Source organism: Labeo rohita, chromosome 11, assembly GCF_022985175.1.
Source record: "Labeo rohita strain BAU-BD-2019 chromosome 11, IGBB_LRoh.1.0, whole genome shotgun sequence".
NCBI classification, from domain to species: domain Eukaryota; kingdom Metazoa; phylum Chordata; class Actinopteri; order Cypriniformes; family Cyprinidae; genus Labeo; species Labeo rohita.
This window is the reverse complement of record NC_066879.1, coordinates 19,217,561-19,245,467: the sequence shown is the minus strand read 5'-3', so window position 1 is coordinate 19,245,467 and position 27,907 is coordinate 19,217,561. Positions and strand designations below refer to the sequence as shown.

The 27,907-nt window shown below is 35.3% G+C and overlaps 2 protein-coding genes across 2 annotated transcripts in view; one reads left to right on the top strand and one right to left on the bottom strand.

The window, feature by feature from the left end:
* pik3ca (phosphatidylinositol-4,5-bisphosphate 3-kinase, catalytic subunit alpha) overlaps positions 1-22,389 on the bottom strand; it is a 46,009-nt gene extending 23,620 nt beyond the window's left edge. The window contains exon 1 of the mRNA XM_051122105.1: positions 22,369-22,389. The gene's annotated coding sequence lies outside the window, so the exon portion shown is untranslated. The remainder of the gene's footprint in view (positions 1-22,368) is intronic.
* zmat3 (zinc finger, matrin-type 3) lies at positions 45-19,046 on the top strand. Its single transcript, XM_051122118.1, has 6 exons — positions 45-229; positions 6,108-6,463; positions 6,744-6,890; positions 9,749-9,915; positions 13,066-13,160; positions 14,958-19,046. The coding sequence occupies exons 1-6, from the start codon at positions 112-114 to the stop codon at positions 15,164-15,166; spliced, it is 1,092 nt and encodes a 363-aa protein (XP_050978075.1). The 5' UTR covers positions 45-111; the 3' UTR covers positions 15,167-19,046.
* Positions 22,390-27,907: the final 5,518 nt, after the last annotated feature.

Below are 27,907 nucleotides of genomic sequence, written 5' to 3'. Positions count from 1 at the left end.
CGAAACCGTGCGCGATTGAAAACACCCCTCTGTTGGACGTTTGAAGCATGCGGCGCACGTCTAGCTGGAAGAAGTTGAGCAGCAGAGAGAGCTTGGAAGGATGCAGGGAAGATGGCGATGAATGTAAAGAACAGAGATGCTTTTTATCCAAGTCCTGACTATTGCAATATCTACAGCTCGCAGCCTGTAAACTATGGAGATTGCAGCCATTATTTCCCGCGGATGACAGGTAAGAGAAGACAATGTTGTCGAAATGATTTTCAGTGCATTGCGTTGTAACTGATGCTCTGCATCAAATTTGCTTTGCACTGCAATGGTTTAAAACAGGAGTGTATTAGTCACCGATGTTTGAGAAGAAAGCTCTTGATGTCAGACTAATCACTGACAGATTGAGAATGAACATCCTTTTCTGCATTGGCACATCAAATGTTAATGGAACACTATGTACATGACTAACATATTTCAATTCTATGCCACTCTGTTTTTATCATATGATGGTATGTTGCTTAAGCTCTGCATGGATGTTATGTGTTTGCATTAGATGTCAAGTCAAAAAAAAAGCATGCATGCAAGCTTTTTCACATTTTTTAACATGCATTTGCTTTTTCACAAAGAGTAGACTAATAATAAGTTTATTTCTTAAATAGAACATTATGCACAATAGAGTATCTGGTAGGTTCATTGTCACACCTGAGTCTGGATTACATATGAAACCAATAACTGTGATATGGATCTGATATGGAATGATGATTTTTGGCTAAACGTCCAAATAAGAGTCCATAATGTCACAATATGCAGTCCGTGTCTTCACAAAACACTAAGTAACGCAAGGTTACTACTTTGGATTTTATTTCAAAGGACTTCTTGGCAGTTAATTCATGTGGCATCTAATTAACCAGGCCATAAAGGACATAAAACTTCTCAATTTTCACATGAAAGCACTCTGTTTTGTGCAAATCATGGATGAAGTGTTAAAGTGGCCTTTATTTATGGTGAAACACCATACAGCTATGATAAAAGCTGTAATGCACACACCAAAACAGAAGGATGAAATGCATGATGATCTTAATAAACACTACAAAAGTCCCTTAAGCACAGAGAGCAACCATGCATGTAATGCATTTATTCTGCTCTCAATAATTGATGCTGTCAAAGAACAAATGTACAATGCACGAACAGCTTAGAAGTGTTTTGCCGCGGTGAGTGGTGTAAAACAACCTGCAGCATCAAGTGATAGTACTGCTTTACCGTCTCATGTGCCCTGCATACCTTGCATTATAGATGCCCAACGGGAACAATCCTCCCTAAATCTAAAAATATTTGATCCTAGTCTTGATGAAAGAGCAGATGTTGGATGTTGTGCTCTGACTAAACTTGGCATTGCTTCTTAACTTAATCTGAATGCAGAGAGCAGGTATGTGTCCCTGACCTTGAGTTGGGACTGGAGGTTCTACTTAAAGACCTATTTCTGGGCTTGTATTCTCTGATGACCAAGAGATATCAGGTTTGTTTTCAGGTCAAAAGGAGAAGAATGTAAAATGGTAGGCCATTGAAATTTTCTAAACAGTGCAAATGAGCATGCAGAGACAACTACAAATAAGGTTATTCATTCATAACCAGACTTCTGACTATTAATTCTCCCCACTCGGATTGGAAAGTCTGCATGACCAACATGAAAAGCAACCAAGCACGGTCCAATGGTATATCACTTGCTCATCAGTGGATCCTCTGCAGTGAATGGGAGTTGATAAAAGCATCACAGTAATCCACGTGACTCCAGTCTATCAGTTAACATCTTGTGAAGTGAAAAGTTTAAGATAAATTCCTCTGTCCGTAATCTAATCTGAATCAGGAGAGAAATATGCAAAGATCAAGCACTGATTACAAGCCAAAACATTCCAAAGCAAATATGTGGGTGGATTTTGATGTGAAAGGTCAACAGAAGATGAACTTTTTCACTGGAGGAAGCATTATTATGGATTATGGATTGGTATGTTGGACAGAAGCAACAGATTGAAATTTTAAAATTAAAACATTGCATGATTTTTTTTTTTTTTTTGCAAACAAGCAGGTTTTCACTTCACAAGATGTTAATTGATGGACTGGAGTTGTGTGGATTACTTGTGGATTATTGGGATGTTTTTATCAGCTGCTTGGACTATCATTCTGACGACTATCATTCACTACAGAGGATCCATTGGTGAGCAAATTAGGGAATGCTAGATTTGCAATTGATGCAACGGAGCATGCAGTGGAAATTGGGATGGCCTTTTCTTCCCTATTGTGGCGTATAGTGAAATTGTTTCTTAAATTAGAATAAAAAATGTAGGTTGGGACTTGTTTTTGTCAATTAGGAATTGATTAGATCATTAGGGTTTTTTAAATAATGATGAGCATGAATAAATATGTATAATAAACACTGCAATACTCCACAAAATTCCACAATTTAAATATGTTATCCAACTAAACCAATTGTGATAGTTTGTGGGGTTGGACTAGCTAATTAACCAAACAACTGGAGACAGGGATACCATTAGAAAAATCAGTTTAGAAACAATATTTGTGACCCTGGATGACAAAACCTTAAGTTTTAAGTCTTAAGTAGCACGGGTATATTTGTAGCAATAGGCAAAAATACATTGCATGGGTCAAAATTATTTTTTTATGCCAAAAATCATTAGGATATTAAGTAAAGATCAAGTTCCATTTAGATATTTGTAAATTTCCTACCATAAATATATCAAAGCTTTTGATTAGTAATATGCATTGCTAAGAACTTCATTTGGACAACTTTAAAGGCGATTTTCTCAGTATTTTGATTTTTTTGCACCCTCAGATTCCAAATTTTTAAATCTTGTTCTATCCCAACAAACCGTACATCAATGGAAAGCTTATTTATTCAGCAGATGTATAAATGTCAATTTTAAAAAAAATGACCCTTATGACTGGTTTTGTGGTCCAGGGTCACATTTATTGAGATGAAAATGTTGAGAAATGAAAATATGTTAACAGCTCCATTTATGGATAGAAACATTGGGGTATTTTAGAATTCCAAGAAGGGCCTTTCTGATGCTGACACCGTCCAGGCGACCGGAAACAGAACCATTTGGCGCATTCTTATGTCTATTTTGGTCGGCTGAATCATTGTTGTCATGATCCCTTCGGAACTGATACACTGGAAATATCACACAGCCACGAAACAGCTGACTCTCCAACCCCCCATTCGCTCAGCCTCAGATCTGCCGAAGCACCAAACATGCACTGAGTTCAAGAGGCAGGAGTCAACCCTAATCACATCTACAGGAGGCCATACCGCAAAGATTCACTCTTTGACTCACATATCCGCTCTGGATGATGCATTTGCAGCACTAAAAATGCATGTGACCTTTACACTAAAAACAACTGTGGATGTCATAGCTCTGATAATTTGGTTTTGAAAGAATTTGATGGAAAATTGTCTGAGATTTTTGTATCTCTTCTGAAACACTAGAAGAGACATCTTTTTCAGTCTTTCTCTCAGAAGAAACACCTAAGGAGCAGGAGACAACAGCCATTTGTTTTCTCTACATTTAATCTCACTGCTGTGAGAACAAATTGAGATATTAGAGAGATCTCATCTTTCACTCTTAAAAATAACATTCCTGTATTAGCCTCTGTGGTTCATCCATGGAAACTTTCCATTGCACAAAAGGTTCTTATAGTGAAAAACGTTCTTATTAAAGTCTGCGTGAACTGGAAGTTCAACAGACATAAATTCAGTATTGCGATGCATCTCAAAGTAAAACGGAATAATGATCAAGCAGATATAGAGGGTGAGGCTTGATTTTCTGCCTAAGCAATTAAATGTCATCAGAGAAGAAACGTGATTCCACAGGAAAAGCAAATTTTCAGGTTTTGACTAAAGAATACAAAGACAGACAGATTTTAATTTAATGCAGACTTTTAAATGTTCCTCTCACATACACACACACACACAAATACTGTTCACTGAAACGTTCTTTAGGAACAAAAAATGTTTCCCTTTTATTTTTCCCTATATTTTATAGGAGTCATGGCATAGATTTTTTTATATATTCCTGGAGGTTTACTTACAATGTTAAAAAAAATAAATATGTGAAAAAAATTATTATCCCTCATTCTGACCGTCTGCTTAAAAACGACCTGTTTTAAGGGGCGTGTCCTTTAATGCTTGTCAATAATCAGTTATGATTGGCTAACGTCACTGCATATGAAAAAAGTAGCAATGCCCCACCCCCTCACATGTGTGTGTTTTGACAACATGATTAAAATAAAACGGTAATTTCCAGACAAAGCATTACAAAACCATTTACTGATTGTTTGTGATGCAACTGCATTCAGATTTAGTACCGCTTTATCTTTCAACAAATGTTTCTTTGTGAACTCTCCACAACACTGTGCCTCGTTTACAAAACAAAACACTCTGGACGAGCCGGGATTTCATTAAAGGGGTCATCGGATGCTAAGTTCACTTTTTCATGTTGTTTGAACATTAATATGTGTTGGCATTGTATGTACAAATCTACCCTATAATGATAAAAATCCATGCATGCAGCGGTTTTTAATTGATCTGTAAAAATAATATTCCCTTTTTCAAATCGAGCCATTCTTAGATGCCTGTCAGTGTGCCGTCACACCAACAGAGGCCGCTCCCACAATAGTTGATTGACATGAGCGTTTTACCTCGAATCAGCTGTCAGTCTGCCCTCTTTGTTTTCATGCCTGAGCAGGGATGTAAGTTAGACAAGAATATCTCTGATTGAGCGACTGAGGTGTTGTGTTGCTGGATGTAATAATGAACATAGTGGTCGTCATTTACTCCCGACATCTGAGCTGCTGAAGATGCAGTAGATTAGATACGTTTGTTTGTGAATGGAATGCACCTCCCGATCTACATATATCCGTCTATGTTCGCGCGAATCATTCATGATCCAGCTCCACTTACAGCAAAAGTGAGTATAAGCGTTTTTTTATGAATCTTTGCGATCGCCTTTCCTTATAACGTGGTAGTTAGGAAGTTTAGCGGCTAAACGCGGCTAAAGTAAACAAGATCGTCACTCCACAGAGAGGAGAGAGGGGCGGGGTGAGCAGAGCTCATTTGCATTTAAAGGAACAACCCCTTAGAATGAGATGGTTTTTGCTGAGCTCATTTTGACAAGGTAAAAAGGGTGTTGTTTTACAAAACCATTGAGAATTTTTAATCAAAGTATATTAGAGACTTTTCATTAAGACCCTAAAGAATCATATCAACTTGTGGAAAATGGGCATCCGATGACCCCTTTAAAAATAATCTATCCACTCTATCCTCATGCTGGGATCCTTCTGATATCTGTACAAAGATGCAAACAACCTGTTTAAACCAAATACATCAAAGCGAACTTTTTTCACTCCATTTGTCCTATTGACGACAGACTAAAGCACATGGACTGTCAGAAAGTGATGCTAAAAGTCAGTATATCATCATAAACACAGCCGTTTTTTGTCGAAAGTAAAAGTGAAAGTTAACAGATGAGAGAGAAAACGCATGTGCAACATTATTTTTAGATCCACGCGCGTTCGGTGTTAAAGACACAGTAACCTAATAAACGTGCTGCCTCATTAATGTTAATGCAAGAACAAAAAATCATTCACTGATCTTGACTGAATATCTCTCGTAACTTTAGTGAGTTAATCTATATTTTATTTATGAAAAGAAAACTTAAATAATAAAGATTTAAATCTCTGTATCTGTGATTTGTTCAATTGTATTGATGCTTTTGCTAATTAATTTGCGTGTTCCTATTTTATTACTGACAGTTTAATGTTTGAAATTAATATTAGTCGTTTATTTGTTGTTTTTGCTGTGGTATTTTTTTAAGTTCCTCTTAGGCCTAAGTGTTCTGTCGGCTGCTGATTTTTGCTCATGTTATTCAGCTGCAACAGAAAGCTTTTTAAAAATACAGAATAAAAATGTTTGACCTCATTTTTATTGACTTTTTTAACGTAATTGGAATTGAAAATCAATAAGCAGACCTGGAATCGATAAAATTCAAACAATACCCAACCCTATTCTCATTCTAACACTTTAATTCTGTCATTTTGCTTTCCAGGTCCAGACCCCGTTCTAAAACCACCTCTCAGTTTGATATGTCAGCAGCCGCCTCAGCCCTTCCAGGCCATGACCCCGACCCAGAACCTCAGTCCCCCGCCGGTGATGATGTCGCCAGACCCCTTGCGATTCCCACACTGCACCCCACTAGCCGTGAAGCCGCCCCCTCACCTACAGCTGCCGCCGAACCCGCCCATCCCAGCACCCCCTGTCCTCAGTCCCAAGCCCCCTGAGGAAGACGGTCAGGCGGTGGGTGCTGACCAGGAAGCCACTCTGGAAGAGCTTTGCAAGCCTCTGTACTGTAAGCTTTGTAACGTCACTCTCAACTCTGCTCAACAGGCTCAGGCACATTATCAGGTAATCTAAAACTCATGTTATGGTCCATGGGGTATGTAAATAAGATAAGGGAACAGTAAATGATTTCACATTCTGTGTTTATGTCAACAAGGTGGGTTTGGATTGCAAATGCCTGATGACACCGAAATAATAGTCAGCCTTGATTGATTTACTGTATGTTTACAAATTGGGAGTTTTTACTTTCGGTTTTGGTTTCTTTCAGTTAGTGTTTTTTCTTGAGACTCTGACTCCTTGTTTAAATCTTCACTGCAATGTAATCAATCTTTTGTTTCGTCTACAGGGGAAAAACCACAGCAAGAAGCTGCGCAATTTTTATGCTGGTAGCCAGCAGCCACCTCCCATTAGAATACCAGAGGTAGTAGAGCCTGTTTCCCAGCAACCCTCTGCCACTCCACCCACAGATTCTGCAAATGTGACTGCCAGCCAGGTACTTATGACTCTTATCTGGTGCAGTTCTGTCCAAACAAGTGTGTTCTTTCAAGCTGCCTGGGAATAGGGCTGGACGGTGAAAAATAAAGCAACATTATAAATGCACATCATTAGACTAGATTTACTTTTTTGTCTGTGACTCACAAGTATTGAAATATATCATTTATGTGCCAACAGTAGCATCAAACAGGATGGCAAACTACTGGAGTATCTGTCTGGGCTGAACTGAATTTGGGGCAGAACTTTAAGACTTTTCAGTAGGGGTTGACCGATTTATGGTTATCGGTGTCGGTCATTTTCAAAACCGATTTGCCGATAAAATAATTTAAAAGTATTTAAAGAAAGTTTTTTTCAGAGACCTTATTGTTCTTAATTTTGACATTTAATTTAAATTTTCACACCAAATATACCTATATCGGTTCAAAATATCGGTTATCTGTCTACTTGATCTGTAATAATCGGTATTAGCATCTACCCTGAAAAACACATATCGGTCGACCCCTACTTTTAAGTTTTTGATTGTTTTTCTTGTTTGTTGTAGTAGCAACTCTAAAATAAACTCCAAAAAATGACATTAGAGATGGTAATTTTGATTATTTCCATGAATTTTAAGATTTTTAAAAATGTTTTTGAAAGCAGTCTCTTGTGCTCACCAAAGCTTAAAGGGGTCATCGGATGCCCATTTTCCACAAGTTGATATGATTCTTTAGGGTCTTAATAAAAAGTCTCTAATATACTTTGGTTAAAAATTCTCAATGGTTTTGTAAAAAAACACCCTTTTTACCTTGTCAAAATGAGCTCTGCAAAAATCATCTCATTCTAAGGGGTTGTTCCTTTAAATGCAAATGAGCTCTGCTCACCCCGCCCCTCTCTTCTCTCTGTGGAAAGATGCTATTGTTTACATTAGCCGCATGTAGCCGCATTTAGCCGCTAAACTTCCTAACTACCACGTTATAAGGAAAGGCGATCGCAAAGATTCATAAAATAACCCTTATACTCACTTCTGCTGTAAGTGGAGCCGGATCATGAATGATTCGCGCGAACATAGACGGATATATGTAGATCAGGAGGCGCATTCCATTCACAAACAAACGTAATCTACTGCATCTTCAGTGGCTCAGATGTCGGGAGTAAATGACGACCACTATGTTCATTATTACATCCAGCAACACCTCAATCGCTCAATCAGAGATATTCTTGTCTAACTTACATCCCTGCTCCAGCATCGAAACAAATAGGGCAGACTGTGACGGCTGATTCAAGGTAAATCGCTCATGTCAATCAACTATCGTGGGAGCGGCCTCTGCGGGTGTGACGCAACAACGACAAGCATCTGAGAATGGCTCGATTTGAAAAAGGGGATATTATTTTTACAAATTAATTAAAAACCGCTGCATGGATTTTTATCATTATAGGGTAGATTTGTACATACACTGCCAACACACATTAATGTTCAAACAGCATGAAAAAGTGAACTTAGCATCCGATTACCCCTTTAATTTATTTGGTTAAAATACAGTAAAAACATTAATTAGAATTTGATTAATAATAATAGTGTTGTGAAATATTATTACAGTTTATTCTTGCACAGCCAAATTTTAAGCAATCATTACTCCAGTCTTCAGTGTCACATGATCCTTCAGAAATCATTATTAAATAATTTAAACGCATTTAAAAAAAGCCTTTGTCAAAGCCCTTGTTATTCTTAATTTTGACATTAATTTTAATTTTTACACTAGACATATATATCGGTATATAAATATCGGTTATCGGTCTACTTTTTTGTTTGTTGCTGTAGCATTTCTAAAATTACCCCAAAAATGACATTAGAGAAGGTAAATTTGATTATTTCCATAAATTTCAAGATGTTTTAAAATGTTTTTAAAAGCAGTGTCTTATGCTCACCAAAGCTGCATTTTTTGATTAAAATTAAGTAAAACATTAAGAACAATTTAATTAAATAATACTCTTTTTTAATTACAGTTTATAGCTGAATTTTAAGCAACCATTACTCCAGTCTTTAGTGTCACATGATTCTTCAGAAATCATTCTAATATGCTGATTTGCTGCTTAAGAAAGATTTATAATTGTCAATGTTGAAAACAGTTGTGCAACTTAAAACATTTGTGGAAACTTTGATTATTTTTTCTTCGCTGTCACATTAATTTAAAGTAATAGTTCACCCAATCATGAATATTCTGTCATTAATTACTCACCCTCATGTAGTTCCAAAACCATAAGACCTTCATCTTCGTCTTCAGTGCACAAATATTGATATTTTTTATGAAATCTGAGAGCTTTCTGACCCTGCGTAGACGGCAATGCAACTATAACATTTAAGGCCCAGAAAGGTAATTGAAAGAAATTGGTAAAGCTGTTATTTTGGGGGTTTTTGCACATAAAAAGTTTTCTTGTAGCTTCATAAAATTAAGGTCACTTCACCACTGATGTCACATTGAGTATTTTATCAATGTCCTTACTATCTTTCTAGGCCTTGAACGTGGTAGTTGCGTTGCTGGATTAGAAAGCTCTCGGATTTCATCAAAAATATCTTAATTTGTGTTCGCAAGATCTTACGGGTTTGGAATGGCCAAACTTTTGTGTATATACACTGTACGTATATATTGAATATCCTCAAAAAGCTTAAAATGATCAAGATATTTCATAGATATAGGTAGCTTTATCATCCAGCCCTATCTGGGAATATCTTTAAGTGCAGTTTGATCATGCGGTGTCACTCTGCAAGCATCCATTCACTGAGCCCTGTGCGATAGTAATCAGACACGTCCCTGTGGACGCACACCTTTCATCACTCTACTCTTTCTAAAAGCTCTACTGTCATTGTCCCGTCTGCAGCCACTCTCTAAGGGCGCTAGCAGAGTCATACTGGCCACGGAAAATGACTACTGCAAGCTGTGTGACGCTTCCTTCAGCTCCCCCGCTGTGGCCCAGGCACACTATCAGGGCAAGAACCACGCCAAAAGACTGCGGCTGGCCGAGGCACAGCAGAACGCCACGTCCTTGTGAGTCTGTCACACCCACGCGCTCCGAGATAAAACAGCCGTTGAGTGTGGAAAATCCTTCCCTATTTGTGGGCGGTGTTTTCTTTTTTTTTTTTAGGGCATCAGTTATGCAGTTTGTCACGAAGGTGAGAGCAGATGCAAAAATTGGATTGAAACTCCAAGTCGTGAGCTCTATTGTTGCTTACATTGAGAGGGGTTTATGGGTAATTGATATGGAAATACTTGAAATATATCTAGGATATCCATCTTTAAACACACATGAATTTTAGCCTCTAATCTTGATGAGAACAAAATCCAGTACACATTATTGCATGCATGTTTTGCATGGAGGAAGAAGTTTTTCCTGTTAGCTTTATCTTCAGGCTGTTTTTGCATTGATAAGTGGGGCATTCATTTTAATGCTACTGTGCCCAGAGTTGGGCGGTGCTGATAACAAACCCAGGAAGATACATCCTGTTGCACTCCAAACGTCTGATTGTATCTAAGCAAACATGTCTGTGGGTAGTTAAGCTAGGTTTGAATCCCTTTAAATCATTCAAAGCTAAACAAATTAGTAAGCAGCAGTGCCGGGTAAAAATACATGATATATTCACAGTGATTTTTCTGGTGATATACGCTTTATTCTTCAGTATCTTTAAGGTTTAAAAGCTTAATTTTTTTTTTGTTAATACTTTTATGTGTCATTAAAATAAGCATTATTTTAGATATTACTTATTTACTGTTATTATTATTTATAATATATATTTGTCATTTAAATATTTCATGATCTGCTTTTGCTTGTTCATGGAAGCTTGTTCCCACCACTAAATAAAAAAAAAAAAAAAAAAGGTATTGCAACTTTTTACCTCACAATTCTGACTATAGAATGCATGATATAAACTCACAATTCAGCTTTTTTACTCAGAATTGTGTGATACAAACTCACAATTCTGACTTTTTTTTTTAGAATTGCGGGATCTAAACTCATAATTCTGACTTTTTTCTCTGAACTGCGTTACACAAATTCACAATTCAGAATTTTTTTCTTAGAATTGCGTGATACAAATTCACAGGTCTGACGTTTTTTCATAATTGCATGATATAAACTCAAAATTCTGACTTTTTTCTAAAAATTGCGTGATACAAACTCATTATTCTGACTTTTTTTCTCAAAATTGCATGATAAAAACTCACAATTCTGACTTTTTTTGCTCAGAATTGCATAAAACAATCTTACAATTCTGACTTTTTTCTCAGAACTGCGTGATATAAACTAAAAATTCTGACTTTTTTCTCAAAATTGCATGATACAAACTCACAATTCTGACTTTTTTTGCTCAGAACTGCATGATACAAACTCACAATTCTGACTTTTTGCTCAGAACTCACAATTTGCATAAAACTTACAATCATGATACAAACTCACAATTCTGACTTTTTTCTCAGAATTGCATGATACAAACTCACAATTCTGACTTTTTTTGCTCAGAATTGCATAAAACAATCTTACAATTCTGACTTTTTTCTCAGAACTGCGTGATATAAACGAAAAATTCTGACTTTTTTCTCAAAATTGCATGATACAAACTCACAATTCTGACTTTTTTCTCAAAATTGCATGATACAAACCCACAATTCTGACTTTTTTTGCTCAGAACTGCATGATACAAACTCACAATTCTGACTTTTTTCTCAGAATTGCATGATACAAACTCACAATTCTGACTTTTTTTGCTCAGAATTGCATAAAACAATCTTACAATTCTGACTTTTTTCTCAGAACTGCGTGATATAAACTAAAAATTCTGACTTTTTTCTCAAAATTGCATGATACAAACTCACAATTCTGACTTTTTTCTCAAAATTGCATGATACAAACTCACAATTCTGACTTTTTTTGCTCAGAACTGCATGATACAAACTCACAATTCTGACTTTTTTCTCAGAATTGCATGATACAAACTCACAATTCTGACTTTTTTCTCAAAATTGCATGATACAAACTCACAATTCTGACTTTTTTCTCAAAATTGCATGATACAAACCCACAATTCTGACTTTTTTTGCTCAGAACTGCATGATACAAACTCACAATTCTGACTTTTTTTGCTCAGAATTGCATAAAACAACCTTACAATTCTGACTTTTTTCTCAGAACTGCGTGATATAAACTAAAAATTCTGACTTTTTTCTCAAAATTGCATGATACAAACTCACAATTCTGACTTTTTTCTCAAAATTGCATGATACAAACTCACAATTCTGACTTTTTTCTCAGAATTGCATGATACAAACTCACAATTCTGACTTTTTTGCTCAGAACTGCATGATACAAACTCACAGTTCTGACTTTTTTCTCAGAATTGCATGATACAAACTCACAATTCTGACTTTTTTCCTCAGAACTGCGAGCTCATATCTGGCAAATTCTGACTTTATCATTTAGAAAAAGTAAGAATTGTGAGATAAAAAAGTCGCAATTACCTTTTTTAAATTTTGTTCAGTAGCAAAACTGCTGCTAGAGTTAGCAAGATTGATTCACTTTAGTGAATCAAACTGTCTATTTGAATGATTCAAAACTATGATTCAATGATTCGTATGCTTCATACTGTAACTAAAATGTTCTCAGAAGTCTTTTTGTAGGATTTTTTTCATGTTCATGTATTGTAGAAAACACGTTTGTAGGTAAATATTGTTCTTTACAACAATATTGTTATATTCTATTATTATTTTAATGGATATACGTGTAATTTTTCCATATATTCCGAATTTCTGGTTAACATTTTTGTAGTTAAATAGTTATTTTGTAGCAGTGTTGTCATATTTTTTGTTATGTTTGTGGATATATGTGAAAACCAATTCTAATTCTTTTTCATGTTTATTTAGTAAAATATTCTGTAATATTATGAAATATTATTACACTTTAAAATAACTTTTTTCTATTTTCTTTTAATACTGTGAATATTTAATGATTTTAGCTTTGATTTCAAGTGTATTTCACTTTAACATTTTGATTCATCTTAGAAACAATGGTTTAGTTGAAGTAATAGAAATTACGTAAAAGCAACTGCATAAATATAGGTATAAAATATCATCAAAAGGCTGATATCAAGATACGTTGCTCATCCATACTACGTGGTAAATTGCATTTTCATCTAATGTGTTTTCCAGAGACTCATCCAACACTCAGAGACGTTCACGGAAAGAAGGATACGAGTACCGATTAATGAAGAACCGTAGGGCTCAAAACAACACTGCCATGCCAGGTACTGTCTACACAGATTGATCTCAACCAGTAGTTTAGGAGAGACAGATTTTAGTCATCATGTCATCTTGCCCCGAGACTATCCCTCGGGTTCAGTTTTCTGCTCAGTGGTCCAAGCTGTGGTGCAAAACCTCCATTTGTGATCAGTGCTTTGGCAGCAGAGCGCTTGGCAGCTGCGCGTGTTAGTTTGCCAGCCTGTGCTAATGTAGCGCAATGCGCTAGTCTCGCTAAATGCAGGCCAGACGCCAAGGCTTTGGTCTATGTAAGCCGATATGCCACCCCACGTCAGCCCGGGCTCACGAACGTCACCCACACGATGGCAGATCTCAATCACACACATGCCCCCATTGCCCCGCGGTCCTGTCCTCACATACGCACAAAAACACACGCCCTTGCAATCTATAAGTGAAGCAGTTAGCTTTTGCATGTGATACAAGAAAAAGAACCAAATAAATGTTTTTTGAAAATAATATGTCTATTAGTTAAAAACGCTTGAGGATTCTTAATAGACTCTAACTGGCACATGTACATTTGCCAAAGAAGTGTATCTCTCTACACTGAGATGTCCTGGCAGAGGACTGATGTTTCCCTCGGGTGTGGGTCATCTGCTCTCATTATATCCTGCAGAATATACCCATGATGAGCCACAAAGTGTGAGTGCCAGGGTTGGAAAAGTAAGGTTTTCTTCCACAAAAATATTTCTTAAATATATACATGTATGTACGTATATTTATATGTACACAATACACACACATCATTTTGTAAACAAACTTTTATTTTGGGTGCGATTAATGATAAATCGATCTGACATCACTAATTATTTATAAGTATTTATATATTACATATATTTCTTAAATATATACATATATGTGTGTGTATTTATATGTACTTATAAATATATACAGTTCACACATATGAACAAACTTTAATTTTGGTTGCGATTAATCATGATTAATCAATCAGACACCACTAATTACATATATATATATATATATATATTACATATGTTTTTTAAATATATAGATGTGTGGGTGTGTATTTATATATTTTATATATACATATAAATATATACAGTACACACGTATATTATGTAAACACAAACTTCAGGAAGTGAATTGGAATTTAAAACCATTTTCAGTTAAGTTCTGAATTATGCATGTATGAAATATGGTGATTTTTCCAACATAGTGGGTTTTTACGATTGCAACATGCTTTTTTCTTTATTTATTCTTGTTTGGGGTCAGTAAGCTTTTTCTCTTATGTTCACAAAAGCTGTATTTTATTAAAAATACAGCACAAACAGTAACTATTTTATTATATTTTAAAACTAATTTATTCCTGTGATGTGAGGAGTCATCATTACTTCAGTTTTCAGTGTCAAATGATCATTTGGAAATCATTCTAATATGCTGATATCGTGCTTTAAGAAACATTTCTTATGAATACCAATGTTAAAAACAGTTGTGATGCTTAATATTTTTATGGAAACCATGATGCATTGTTTTAGGGTTCTTTGAAGAATAGAAAATTCAAATGGACAGTTTAACATTTAATATAAAATGTATTAAAAATGTAATTGATTTATATCTTTTGTAACATTTTAAATGTCTAAAACCACCAAGGTCATTTCTTCCAAAAAAAAAAAAAGGTTGTGTGAACATGAAAATTAGCACACAAGTCAGCGTGACTGCATTTCAAAGTGTATTTCATCACCTTCTAATATCTGCTTAGTCATGTAGCCATTTATTTGAAGTTTCACTGATTCACATGACCCGACATGTTTCCTGTGCCGTTTCAGGCCCTTACTACAACCCACGGCCGAGGCAACGTATCCCACGAGACCTTGCGATGTGCGTCACGCCCAGCGGCCAGTTCTATTGCTCAATGTGTAACTCGGGTGCCAGTGAGGAAGCAGAGTTTCGTCTACACCTAGAGAGCAAGCAGCATAAAAGCAGAGTGTCCGAGCAGCGCTACCGTAGCGAGATGGAGAATCTGGGATACACTTAAGAGGCAGCCAATAAGTGATTCCCAGATCCTGAGGAAATAATCTCGCAGTCCTGGAAGTAGCCACTTTTGTTTTTAAATGAAAGGCAATGTTTCTTAATGTTATTCTACAAGCAATTTATGTGCGAAAATTCGCACACTGCAGAGCAAACGTTTATGTGCCAGACAACGGCTCTGTTGGAAAGTTCTAGGAAGCTTTATTTAATAAGGGATATCTCACAAAAAACGCTCATAAGCACAGATCTAGGATCAGCTGGCAAATAATTCATAATTTCATGATTTATAATTAACTAAATACTTATCCTAGATCACCTTATGAGTACACAAATATTATAGTATACTTATACAATATGGATTTCTGTATATGTCTAGCATTTTTTAGTATAATTTATTTAATTCTAATGTCTAAAATGACCTCCAACATGCTTTGGAGAGGTAATAAGTGTTAAAAAAAAAAAAACATGTTTTTTTTTTCTCAGCTTTTTTGTGTGCAATTGATGCCTCAAAAAAGGGAAAAACCAAGCAGCAATCAGTTTCCTAAACAAACGGAAGTGGCAATCCTACTCACTCTGAGCCGTAGATTCACTGTGTTTCTTCAGGAGCTACAGAACGCACGCTACCGTTCTGCCGATCAGATTAGAGACTGCATTCCCAGGAGAATCCACACCGCGGTTCTCCGGCGTGCCTGCTGAATGTACTATGAAAGCGATGACAATAGATCTACGCCCGTCTGGCTTTGCACATGTTTACTAGATGTAGTGGGAGATTTTCAATCAGACAGACATCATTTGGTCTATTTTGGTGGGTGTACATCTGATATTGTTAACCAGCATGCTTCAGTGCGAAATTATTTGGGTGATTGTTGTTTATTTTCATCTTGGATTATCCCCAGGGAATCTCTCCCCACACTAAAGGGAGAAATGGAAAACATGGCTATTTTTAATGAGGTCCGTGCCGCCCGTGCCCCCTACCTCAGTCACAACCCTCCGACTAGTTTTCAGGTTGGCCTACCAAAGCTTATTTATGAAAAGCTTAAAGGAGAAGTCCACTTCCAGAATAAAGATTTACAGATAATGTACTCACCCCCTTGTCATCCAAGATGTTCATGTCTTTCTTTCTTCAGTCATAAGAAATTATGTTTTTTGAGGAAAACATTTCAGCATTTGACTTCATATAGTGGACTTCTATGGTGCCCTGTTTGAATTTTCAAAATGCAGTTTGAATGCAGCTTCAAACGATCCCAGCCGATAAAGAAAGGGTCATATCTAGCAAAGCGATCTGTTATTTTCATAAAAATAATACAATTTATATACTTTTATTTTTGGCATTTTTAGCCTTTATTATCAGTATTTTTATTGTCAGTATGGACAGGAAGCGAAGTGGGAGAGAGATAGGGGGCGGGAACGGGAAAAGTCCTCGAGTCGGGATTCGAACACGGGACACCTGTAGCACTGCCCACAAGGCTATCGCGCCGACAATTCAATACTTTTTAATGTCAAACGCTTGTCTTGACTTACTCTGCCTGGATTTTGTTCCGGTTCATGACAGTTAGGATATGTCGAAAAACTCCCATCTCATGTTCTCCCTCAACTTAAAAATCGCCCTATATCGCTGTTTTACCTTTTTTATTAAGGGTGTTTGATTTTCTTTGCATGTTCACATTGCATCGGTACTTCTACAGCAATGTAGGATGATTTTGAAGTGATTTTTGAAGTTGAGGGAGAAAATACGATTGGAGATTTTCGACATACCCTAACTGTCTTGAACCAGAATACATAGGGTTCAGGCAGAGCAAGACAAGACGAGCGTTTGAGATTAAAAAGTAGTTAAACTGCATTTTTTTTTAATGAAAATAACTTCGCTATAGTTTCACTAGATAAAGCCCTTCTTCTTCGGCTGGGATTGTTTACAATCGCATTTGGAATCACTTGAAGCCGCATTTATACTGCTTTTTGGAAGTTCAAACTCGGGGCACCACAGCAGTCCATTATATGGAGAAAAATGCTGAAATGTGCTCAAAAAACATAATTTGTTTACGGCTGAAGAAAGAAAGACATGAACATCTTGGATGACAAGGGGGCGAGTTCATTATCTGTACATTTTTGTTCTGGAAATGGACTTCTTCAGTAATATTTTACTGAGGAAACATGACCTTTGAAGGAATAGTTCACCCAAAAATGAAATTTGCTGAAATGTATAGATTCATAGATAGAGTTGAAGAAATTTAGCATTGCATCGCTTGCTCACCAATAGTTTTTAATCAGCTGTTTGGATTCTGACGGCACCCATTCACTACAAAGGATCCATTGGTGAGCAAGTGATATAATGCTAAATTACCCCGAATGTGTTCTAATGAACAAAAACCGATCTACAGCAAATATTTAGCCATTTTTAGGTGAATTGTACCTTTAAGTGGTTATATTAGGACAAGTAGGAGCTGTTAAAAATGTAAGATGCTTTATGTTTTTTGTTCATGGATGCATAATTGTATGCATAAGCATTGCCCTTCATCTATTTTATCACTTAAAATGCTATAAATATTTTATAAAATACAGTATATACTAGAAGAAGTGACCCGGTTTTGCTCTTGCTGTTTTTGTTGCTCCTTAAATAAGCTATAAAATCACTCTTCAGAGCAGTTCATTGTCACTAAATGTTTGCGATTGTAATTCTTCTCTGATTTAGTGTTAGTTCTGCATGAAATTATTGCTGCTTGTACATATTAAGAGGACGATTGCAGAACTGATTTGCACTTGTTAAGACAGTATTGTGAAAAGTCATGCTATATATTATTACGCAGACATATGTTCATTCAAATCAAATGTTTACAGCGGGAATCATCACAAGGGACTTATGGGAGCGCTTGACGGACTAATGGACTCAGTGGAGCCGTGAAGACATCTTAAATGTGCCTCGGAGTATAAAGCCTACTCAACTGTGATGTTGAACATTTCGTGTTGTTCTGCTTTGCATATGTTTCCAGTAGGAGAGACTTTCAGTCCGGCATAACGAGTAATGTTTTGCGTATTCAAATAACTGACCGTTTATGTCAAGCTCTTTTTATATAATCGTGGTGATTTGTTTCATATGTATATATTGAAATCAATTTAAAGAGTGCACTTTGCATTTTAAACATGTTATGTGTTAATCTAACATGTTCATAGTGCAGATTATTGTGTAAAATGCACCACTGATCCATCAGTTTGACAATTTGTTGGTAAAAGTTTGTGGTTTTCCAGGAAGGAAAGAGGAAATGGGATCAGAGCATGTTGCAGGCTGGACTAGAACCTGCATTGTCCACATAAGCACTACAGCTATATCAAACTGTGGTGGTGTATTCTACTGGTAGCTCCCAGAGATTCACCAGAGGCAAGCCATATCCTGTTTTGTGTTTTGTGCGGTCAGGAAGTTGTGACCCTATCTTGGAAACAGACCTTCCCAAAGGACGCCAGCAGGGATGCTAGGTTCTCCCCCAATGGAGAATCCCAACAGTCTGTTCCCTTAAAGCCAATCCTGATTTTTTTCCCATCCATAAATACCTCTGTTGGGAGTTAATATCGAGTCACATTTCAGTAATGTTTTCTAAAGGATTAGCAGAAACATTTTATTTTGAAGTGCGTCGAAATAAAATCTAGCTGTAGTGCCTTTTGAAGACATTTTGAAGTTCTTATATAATGGTTGCCTTTTCATGTTCATTAAAGGTCTGAGTGCAATACAGATGATGTGATGATATTTATCTAACCTCTTCCTTTTTTTCCCTCGAGGTGTATTATTAAACAGTGGTTCAATGTCTTGAATGTACAGTACAGATGAAAGAACATTTTAACTTTATTGTAGAGTCCTGGAACTCGAATTTTGAACGCAATATAATGTATTAATAAAATATTTCATTAATAAACAAGTCTTTTATTACTTTGTCAGCATCTACATCACTGTGAAAATATTATACGTTTTAAGAATTTGAAAGCATCTTTCACTGACTTCGGTTAGTTCATCAAAAAATGAAAATTCTGTCATTACTCACCATCATGCTGTTCCAAAACCATAAGACCTTTGTTCATCTTCAGAACAAAAATTAAGATTTTTTTGATGAGATCTGTGAGTTTTCTGACCCTGCATAGACAGAAAGGCAACTCAAGGCCCAGAAAGGTAGTAAATGTCTCATTAAATAGTCCATGTGACATCAGTTGTGTAACCATAAAGTTATGAAGCTATGAGAATGAATTTTGTGTGGCAAGAAAACAAAAATAAATATAGCTGCAAGTAGCAATTACTGGGGTTTAAGCGCTTTAAGTCATATGAAAAAAGACATTATGTACCAAGCCTGTAACCACCTAAATGAATTATTTAAAAAAGCATTTTTGCAAATTGAAGTAATTTACCATAGAAATATGTTGTTTTTTAAATAATTATGACTGTTATAGTGCCAGCTGTGGTCTGATCTCCTTAAACCTTTGCATGTTTGTTTAGAATCACTTGTCGCATGTGCTCAGCAGGTTTCTTGAAGTTTTGAGTTGTCCTTTAGGCTTTATAGGATAAACTTGGACAGGCCCCAAGGTAAATTTGGACAGGCCTCTTTTCTAAACGAGGCTGTTATAGCTTCCCAAAGAGTAAATTTCAGCATTTGTTTGATAAATATTGACCTAGAGAGTTCAGAGAATTGTACTGAAGTGTTTTTTTTTTCCAGATTGAGTAAAAAACCTAGTACTAGTTTGCAAAAGTAGGTTTTTTACATCTTTTTAATCGTTTAACAAATGGTTTGATTGACAGCAGTGGTTCTAGAGGCAAAATTGTCCGGAAAGAAGAGTATCGTGTGGTAGAAATATTGTGCGTATGTGCGAAAAACCATGCAATGTTCAATTGTTTACGCTCTTGAAAAATGTATTATCGGCCCTCAGTGGCCAATTTCTTTCAGACCTTTGGGGCCGTGAGTTGAACAGGTCCACTGAGCTTTGTTCCAATCGGCCTCCATAAACCTGGTCTAATAGGTGCTCAAAATTCATCAACCAATGGCGGCCGTGTTTTTTGAGATATGCAAATGTCCTTATAGACACTTGTGGCACTTTAAACCAAGACCGTGCACAGCAATTTTCATGTTGAAAGGACAAATTGTTTGCAGTTATAGCTATTTTTATGTTTTACCCGGAATTTTCGGGTATTTTGGATTTTTTTTGAAAAACCTACTTTTGCAAACTAGTCCTAGGTTTTTCGCCCAATCGGAACCAAACTAGTGCAGAAAGATTCTCTGGAGAGCGAATAGCAATAATTAGCAAAAATAAAGTTGAACTTTCGACTCACCGTCGCAAAGGGACCCCAAAACGGGGCCACTTTTGGTAAAATGCCTATAACTCCTGAACAGAATGAGATATCTTCACCAAGAGTACTTATGTAAGAGCTCAATCTGAGGTAACAGGAAAAAAACATGGAGGTTGGCCACTTGGTGACACTATAAGAGGCAAAAAACATAAAAATGGCTATAACTACGCAACCATTTGTCCTATCGCTGTGCACGGTCTTGCTCCAAAGAGCCACAAGTGTCTATAAGGACATTTGTGTATCCCAAAAAAACATGTCCGCCATTGGCCGATGAAATTTGAGCACCTATTAGACAAGGTTAACAGAGGCCGATCAGAACGAAACTTCTTGGGCCCCAAAGGTCTGTGAGAAATCTGAAAGAAATTGGCCACTGGGGAGCGTAATGGCAATTTTCAAAGCCGTAAATGATTGTACACTGCACGTTTTTTTGCATATACACGATATTCATATTATATGACTGTCCTTATTCGGGACATCTTTGCCTCTAGAACCACTGCTGTCAATCAAATCGTTTGTAAAATGATTGAGAAGATGAAACTAGTCCTCGCAAACTAGTCCTAGGTTTTTGCTCACTCTGGAAAAAAAAAACACTTCAGTACAATTCTCTGGACTCTCTAGGACAAAAATTATTATTAAATATTGAAATTTACCCTTTGGGAAGCTATAACGGGGTCGTTCAGAAAAAGGGCCTGTCCAAATTTACCCCAAATCCTATAAAGCCTAAAGGAAAACTCAAAACTTCACAAAACCTGCTGAGCACATGAGACAGGTGATTCTAAACAAACATGCAAAGTTTTAAGGGGATCAAACCACAGCTGACACTATAACAGTAATAAATGTTAAAAACATATTTCTATGGTAAATTCCTTGGATTTGCCAAAAATGCTTTTTTAAATTTAGGTGGTTATAGGCTTGCTAAAATGTGTTTTTAATGTGTTTTTTAAATGCCTTAGAGCTTGAAACTCGGTAATCGCTGCTTACAGCTATATTTTTCTCTTGTATTCTTTTAACTATTTAGACTTTAAAATATTAAATATAGTGTTATGATATGTGGATTTCATGTCTGCAAAACAACATCTTTTGTGCAACTGTTCTATTTTAGTACTACTGTAGTAGGTACAGCCTGCATTAATATGCAAATCTAGTTATGACTCATTCCAAACTCAAACTTTCACACCAGTGGTTAGTTTTAGGAGAGCACAACATGGTTTCCTCCCTCAAATAATGACATTTTTTTAAGCGCTCTGTTGTTTGCTCACCCCACCCATAAGTCTGTGGGACTGCAGTCACGCTGTAATGAGTGGGATGCATTGTACGGGGGCCAAGTCAACTGACAAACTTGTGTCCTGTTTTTTTTATGGTGTGCATGGCTGAGGCCCTGCGGGATAAGTGACAGCTGGAACAGGGAACAGTAAGGCTGGGAATTCCAGTGGCATCAGCTGAGATGAACAGATGTGAAGGGCTCTGATTCTAATGAGAGTGTTATTTCAATTCCTGATCACATGCAAAGTGCTTAGATATGTATGCATTGTTTATTTATATAGATTCAGAAAAATGATTTAGCAAAATTTGCTTTTTAAAAAAATTGTTTAAAAGTTTAAAATAGTATTTTTTTTCTTAGAAAATAATAGTAAAAGATTATGCAAAGTTATTTTTAAAAGTTTTATTTCGAGAATTTCATGCTTTATTTTTTTTTAAGTTCTCATGCTGACTTAAAAATGATCAAAATTAATTTTCATTGAGAAATTAAAAACATATTCATCATAAAATACAGTCACTGTATGTATAAAACAGCAATTTTATCTATTTATATTTAGATATAATAAATGCAACCTCAGTGAGCATAAGAGACTTATTTTTAAAAAATAAATAAAAAAAATTATACAGACCTTTTGAATGTTAACGTAACCAGTATGAAACTCCGTATTCTCTGTCATATTCTGTTAACAGTCTGCATGGAGAGGAAGTGAGTCTGTTGTCATGGTGTGCAGGCGACGACTCGGAGCTAAAAACACAAACAATTGTGGAGATGGTTATTGATTTCAGGAAGAAGAACGCCCATCTCCTTCCTCTAGAAAAACTCTAGCACACAACAACCAGAAATATCACAACAATTATACAAAAGGCCTGTATTGCTTTGAAATGTGTCCTATAATAGCAAAGCATATTTTAATTGTTTCATCTGAAAACACAAAATAGAACAATTTAATCTTAAATTATTGTGTTACCTCCAAATTTGACCATCCTCATCAAAGGGACCGCCTTCCTAAAATATAAAAGGTAGCTACGTAATCTTTAGTATAAAGACCCAATTTATACTGTGAAAAGTAAATATATAATTTAATATAATATAATGTAATATTTTACACATTAAATATAATATAATATATATTTTATATATTAAAAATAATAATTTTATTTAAAGTTGTATTTATTTTAATATTATTATTAATTTATTTATTTTATAGTTTTATACTGTCTTCTTTAAACATTTCCACTGACTCTCTAGCATTCCTATGTTCTTTCTATATTTTAATTTTGATGTATATTTTATTTATTTTAATATTTTTCTTTTTACATCTATTTTAATCCAGTATTTTTTTGTTTGTTTCTTTTATATTTTTACACTGTTTTCTTGACACATTTCCACTGACCCTGTATCACTCCCTTGTGCTTTATTTATTTTTTTATTTATTCTAACACATTTTAATTATTTATTCATTTTTATCCACTTATTTTCATCTTATTTTATTTATTTGTTTTTACATTTTGTTTTCTCTACACATTTCCACTGATCCTCTAGCACTCACTTGTGCTTTATTTGTTTTTATTTTTATTTGTTCTAATACATTTAGAATATTTATTCATTTTTATCCATTTATTTTAATCATATTTATATTTAATTGTGTTCACATTTTTACACTCTCTACACATTTCCACTGACCCTCTAGCACTCCCTTATGCTTGCTTCCTTGCTTGTTTGCTTGATTTATTTATTTATTGATTGATTTAAATGCATTTGCATTATTTATTTATTTATTTATATCAGTTTATTTCATTCTTATTTAATTTCATTAAAGCACCTTGTGCTTTATTTATATATTTATTATGTATTTTATGGGGGGGTTTTTTTATTGATTTTAACTCATTTTATTTTTTTTATTTTTTTCATTTATTTTAGTCATATTTTTTATTTATTTGTTTTACATTTTTTTAAATTGTTTTTCTTTACAGATTTCCATTGGCCTTCTAACTCTCCCTTGTGCTTTACTTATTTGTTTGTTTGTTTGTTTTAATATTTTTTTATTGAATACATTTGTATTATTTATTCATTTTTATCCATTTATTTTAATCTTATTTTTTATTTTTTTGTTTTTGCATTTTTTACACTATTTTCGTTTGTTTGTTTTTTTTTTGTTTTTTATTTTATTGTTTGTTTTATTTTATTTATTCTTTTTATCCATTTATTTTATATAATATTTTTATTTATTTGTTTTTACATCTTTGGACTGCTGTTCTCTACAGATTTCCAATGACATTCTAGCTCTCCCTTGTGTTTTATTTATTTATTTATTTATTTACTTTAAAGATTTTTTTTTTTTACTGATTTGAATACATTTGTATAATTTATTAATTTTTATCAATTTATTTTAATCTTATTTTTTATTTATTTGTTTTTATATTTTGTACACTATTTTCTCTACATATTTCTACCCTTTAGCACTCCCTTGTGCTTGCTTTATTTATTATGTATTTCATTTTATGAGGGTTTTGTATTGATTTGAACTCATTTGTATTATTTTTTATCCATTTTGTAGTCATATTTTTATTGATTTGTTTTTACATTTTTTACACATTTTTTCTCTACACATTTCCTGTGACCCTTTAGCACTCCCTGGTGCTTTATTTATTTATTTATTAAATCGATTTAATTTTTTTTAATCAATTTATTTTAGTCACATTTTTTATTTATCCGTTTTTACATTTTTCACACTGTTTTTCTCTACTTCTCTACACATTGCCACTGACCTTCCAGCACTCCCTTGTGGCCCTCTTACTTAACCTCAAAAACAAACAGCCCAAACAAACCATGAGGTCAAAAGAGTCATTTACTGCGGACACACACATCTCTTATGACATCAGTCTCGATAAGAAAACATGCTGTCATCCAGCAGCTTCCAGGAAGTGCAGTGCAACCCAACATCTGAGTCACTGAGAAATGACAGGAATGTATCACTCTGCGAGAAGACAGATATTTCCGCTCAACACAGAGCCAGAAACATTTGGCACTTCGTGAAGTGGATGACTTGTTTGTGTCCTGCTAACATTCACCAGCTCAATCCGAAAGACACTCGTATATTTCCCTTGGGTGTAAAGCCACTCAAAGCAATTCACTAGTTTGCTGGTTTAGTCAAATAAGACACAACATAAACATAATTTCTGAATAAACATATGCCAATTCAAGATTTATGAATTTTTAGACATAAATGTGCAACAGCATCTCTTCAAAACACCCAAGTGACATTATCAGACATTTTGAAAAGCAAACACTATGCTAATATTTCACTTAAGCACACACCGAGTTTCCAAGGCAGTAGCGCCATCTTGTGGCGTTACTTTATCAGTAACGCTGCCCAAATATTTAATTGAAACCCATTCTGTGTCTTTCAGGTGTTTTGCTGTGACTTTGTGAGTATGTGAGGTATGTGGGGTTTTTCCTAGTATAATTACTAGACAATTATAGGTATAATTAAGAGTAAAGGATAAAAGACTGTTGACAAAATACAACTAGATAAAAAAGTTTGTCTAGACAAACTTTAAGTTGGCTTGAGAAAGCCGGACCAGAAAGTTTGAAAAGCTTAAAAAGTTTAAAAAGTTTAAAAAGTTTAAATTAAAAAAAAGTTTTAAGTTTGGATGGTTTTCAGTCTGAAATATTTTGCAGTTCTAAAGTTTGAATGCAGTCTGTCAGATAGACAGATAGATACATAGATAATAATGGTCAGATTATAGATAGATAAGATAGATAGATAGATACATAATTAACATGTTGTTAGTATGATTCTAACATTATTAGCAAGTTACTAGCTTGTTGCTAGTCTGTTTCTAGCATGATTAGCCAGTTGTTAGAATGTTGCTAGCATGTTTCTAGCATTATTAGCAAGTTGCTAGCATGTTGCTAGCACATTTTTAACATGATTAACATGTTGCTAGCATATTGCTAGAACGTTTCTAGCATGATTAGCAAGTTGTTAGCATGCTTCTAATATGATTAGCAGGCTACTAGCATGTTTCTAGCATGATTAGCAAGTTGTTAGCATGTTGCTAGCATGATTAGCAAAGTTGCTAGCATGTTTCTAGCATGATTAGTAGTTGTTAGCAGGTTGCTAGCATGTTTCTGGCATGATTAGCATGTTGTTAACATGTTGCTAGCATGTTTCTAACATGATTAGCAGGTTGCTAACATGTTTCTAGCATGATTAGCAAAGTTGCTAGTCTGTTTCTAGCATGATTAGCAAAGTTGCTAGCATGTTTCTAGCATGATTAGCAAGTTGTTAGCAGGTTGCTAGCATGTTTCTGGCATGATTAGCAAGTTGTTAACATGTTGCTAGCATGTTTCTAACATGATTAGCAAGTTGCTAGCATGTTTCTAGCAAGATTAGCATGTTGCTAGCATGCTTATAGCATGATTAGCAGGTTGCTAACATGTTTCTAGCATGATTAGCAAAGTTGCTAGTCTGTTTCTAGCATGATTAGCAAGTTGCTAGCATGCTTCTAGCATGATTAGCAGGTTGCTAGCATGTTTCTAACATGATTAGCAAAGTTGCTAGCATGTTTTTTAGCATGATTAGCAAAGTTGCTAGCATGTTTCTAGCATGATTAACAAGTTGTTAGCAGGTTGCTGACATGTTTCTAACATGATTAGCAAGTTGCTAGCATGCTTCTAGCATGATTAGCAGGTTGCTAGCATGTTTCTGGTTGCTAGCCATAGATAGATATATGAGTTTGAATGAGTTTGAATGGATTGTAAATACAGTACATAGAAGGGAAGTTTGATTGAGGCTCAAAGCATTCTGGGAGTTTTGACAGTTGGAATTTGAAAAGTGTTGCTCATTTGAACATTCCGTCAATGTAAGTCTATGGGATTTTTCCCAATTTTAATCGCCATTTTCAGGAAAATCGTAAGTCCGATCAGTTAGAAAAGATATAGCAACTGGAGTCAGACCAGTCTGGGCTGAGTTTGGAGTTTATAGAGTTAAAGCTCTAGGAGGAGTAGCAGTCAGAAATTTTAGTCTCAAAATAATAATAACAATAACAATAATAATAATAACTTTAAGTTTAAATAGCATATCAGTAAGTTGGCTTTCTCAAGCCAACTTAAGCAGTATCACTCAGCTGTAATTTTGTCACAGCACTATTGCGAGTGTAATATTGCTTCCATACAGCAAGTTCTTGAAACTAGTAATTAATATCGATTAACTTACGTTTCATGTTAAATGGGTCGGTTAGCTCGCGTCTTTCTTTCCCGCTTACTAAAATATCTCCAAGAAGCGGAAGCATCACCAAGCAACGATCTGGACTACAGAATATGAGTGGAGCGGAGCGACAGAAATTCCCCCTCCCGCTTAAGCGTTCTAATGTAACTCCTCTCGAGATCCATTCCAAGTTTTCCATTTCAAACCGTTAAACGCACAGCAGTTTTAACGGACTAATATTTTCATGGATCTATCGAAGAAGGTAAGATGTTTTTTTTATTATAGTAAATTAATTTGACTAAAATAACTGCTGTTATTCTTTGAGATGGGAATATGTATGAAAAAAAAATTCCTTTTTAAATCACGGTTTGCCCAGTTACCAGGATGCGCGGCCACGTCGGCGACACTCGGATGTAAACAACAGCATTGATTGCACAGTTAATGTACTACTGAATACGTTGTTCTGCTAATTTCTGCAATCTAAGCCGCTAAAAAACGTGTGGAAGCTGTTAAATCATATAGAGAAGGACTTAGTAAGCAGGAAAGGGTGCAATATTTTGAAATACTAAAATTAATAGGTGGTAAAGATACATACAAGCAGTATTAATTAATATATTCGCCTAATATTTCACCTGCCTGACTGGAAATGAGAAGCACAAACACAAATGTTGTCAAAATTCTTGCCCTGGAAATCCTAGTTCAGTCTGGCCAAACTCAAACGCCTTTTGTTCCTGTTATAACTTTTGGTAGTCTATACTAACATTATTCCAAATGTTTTTCCTGGTCTGACTAGTACAGCCCAAAACATGACAATAATCGACCATTTTCAGCAGCAATAATCAGCTAAACGCACGAGTTCCGTTCGGTTCAGTGCCGCCAATATTGCCAACTGATGATGCGTCACGAAAACACTCTTTTTACTATATTGGAGGCATAAAAAATACAAATATAAATA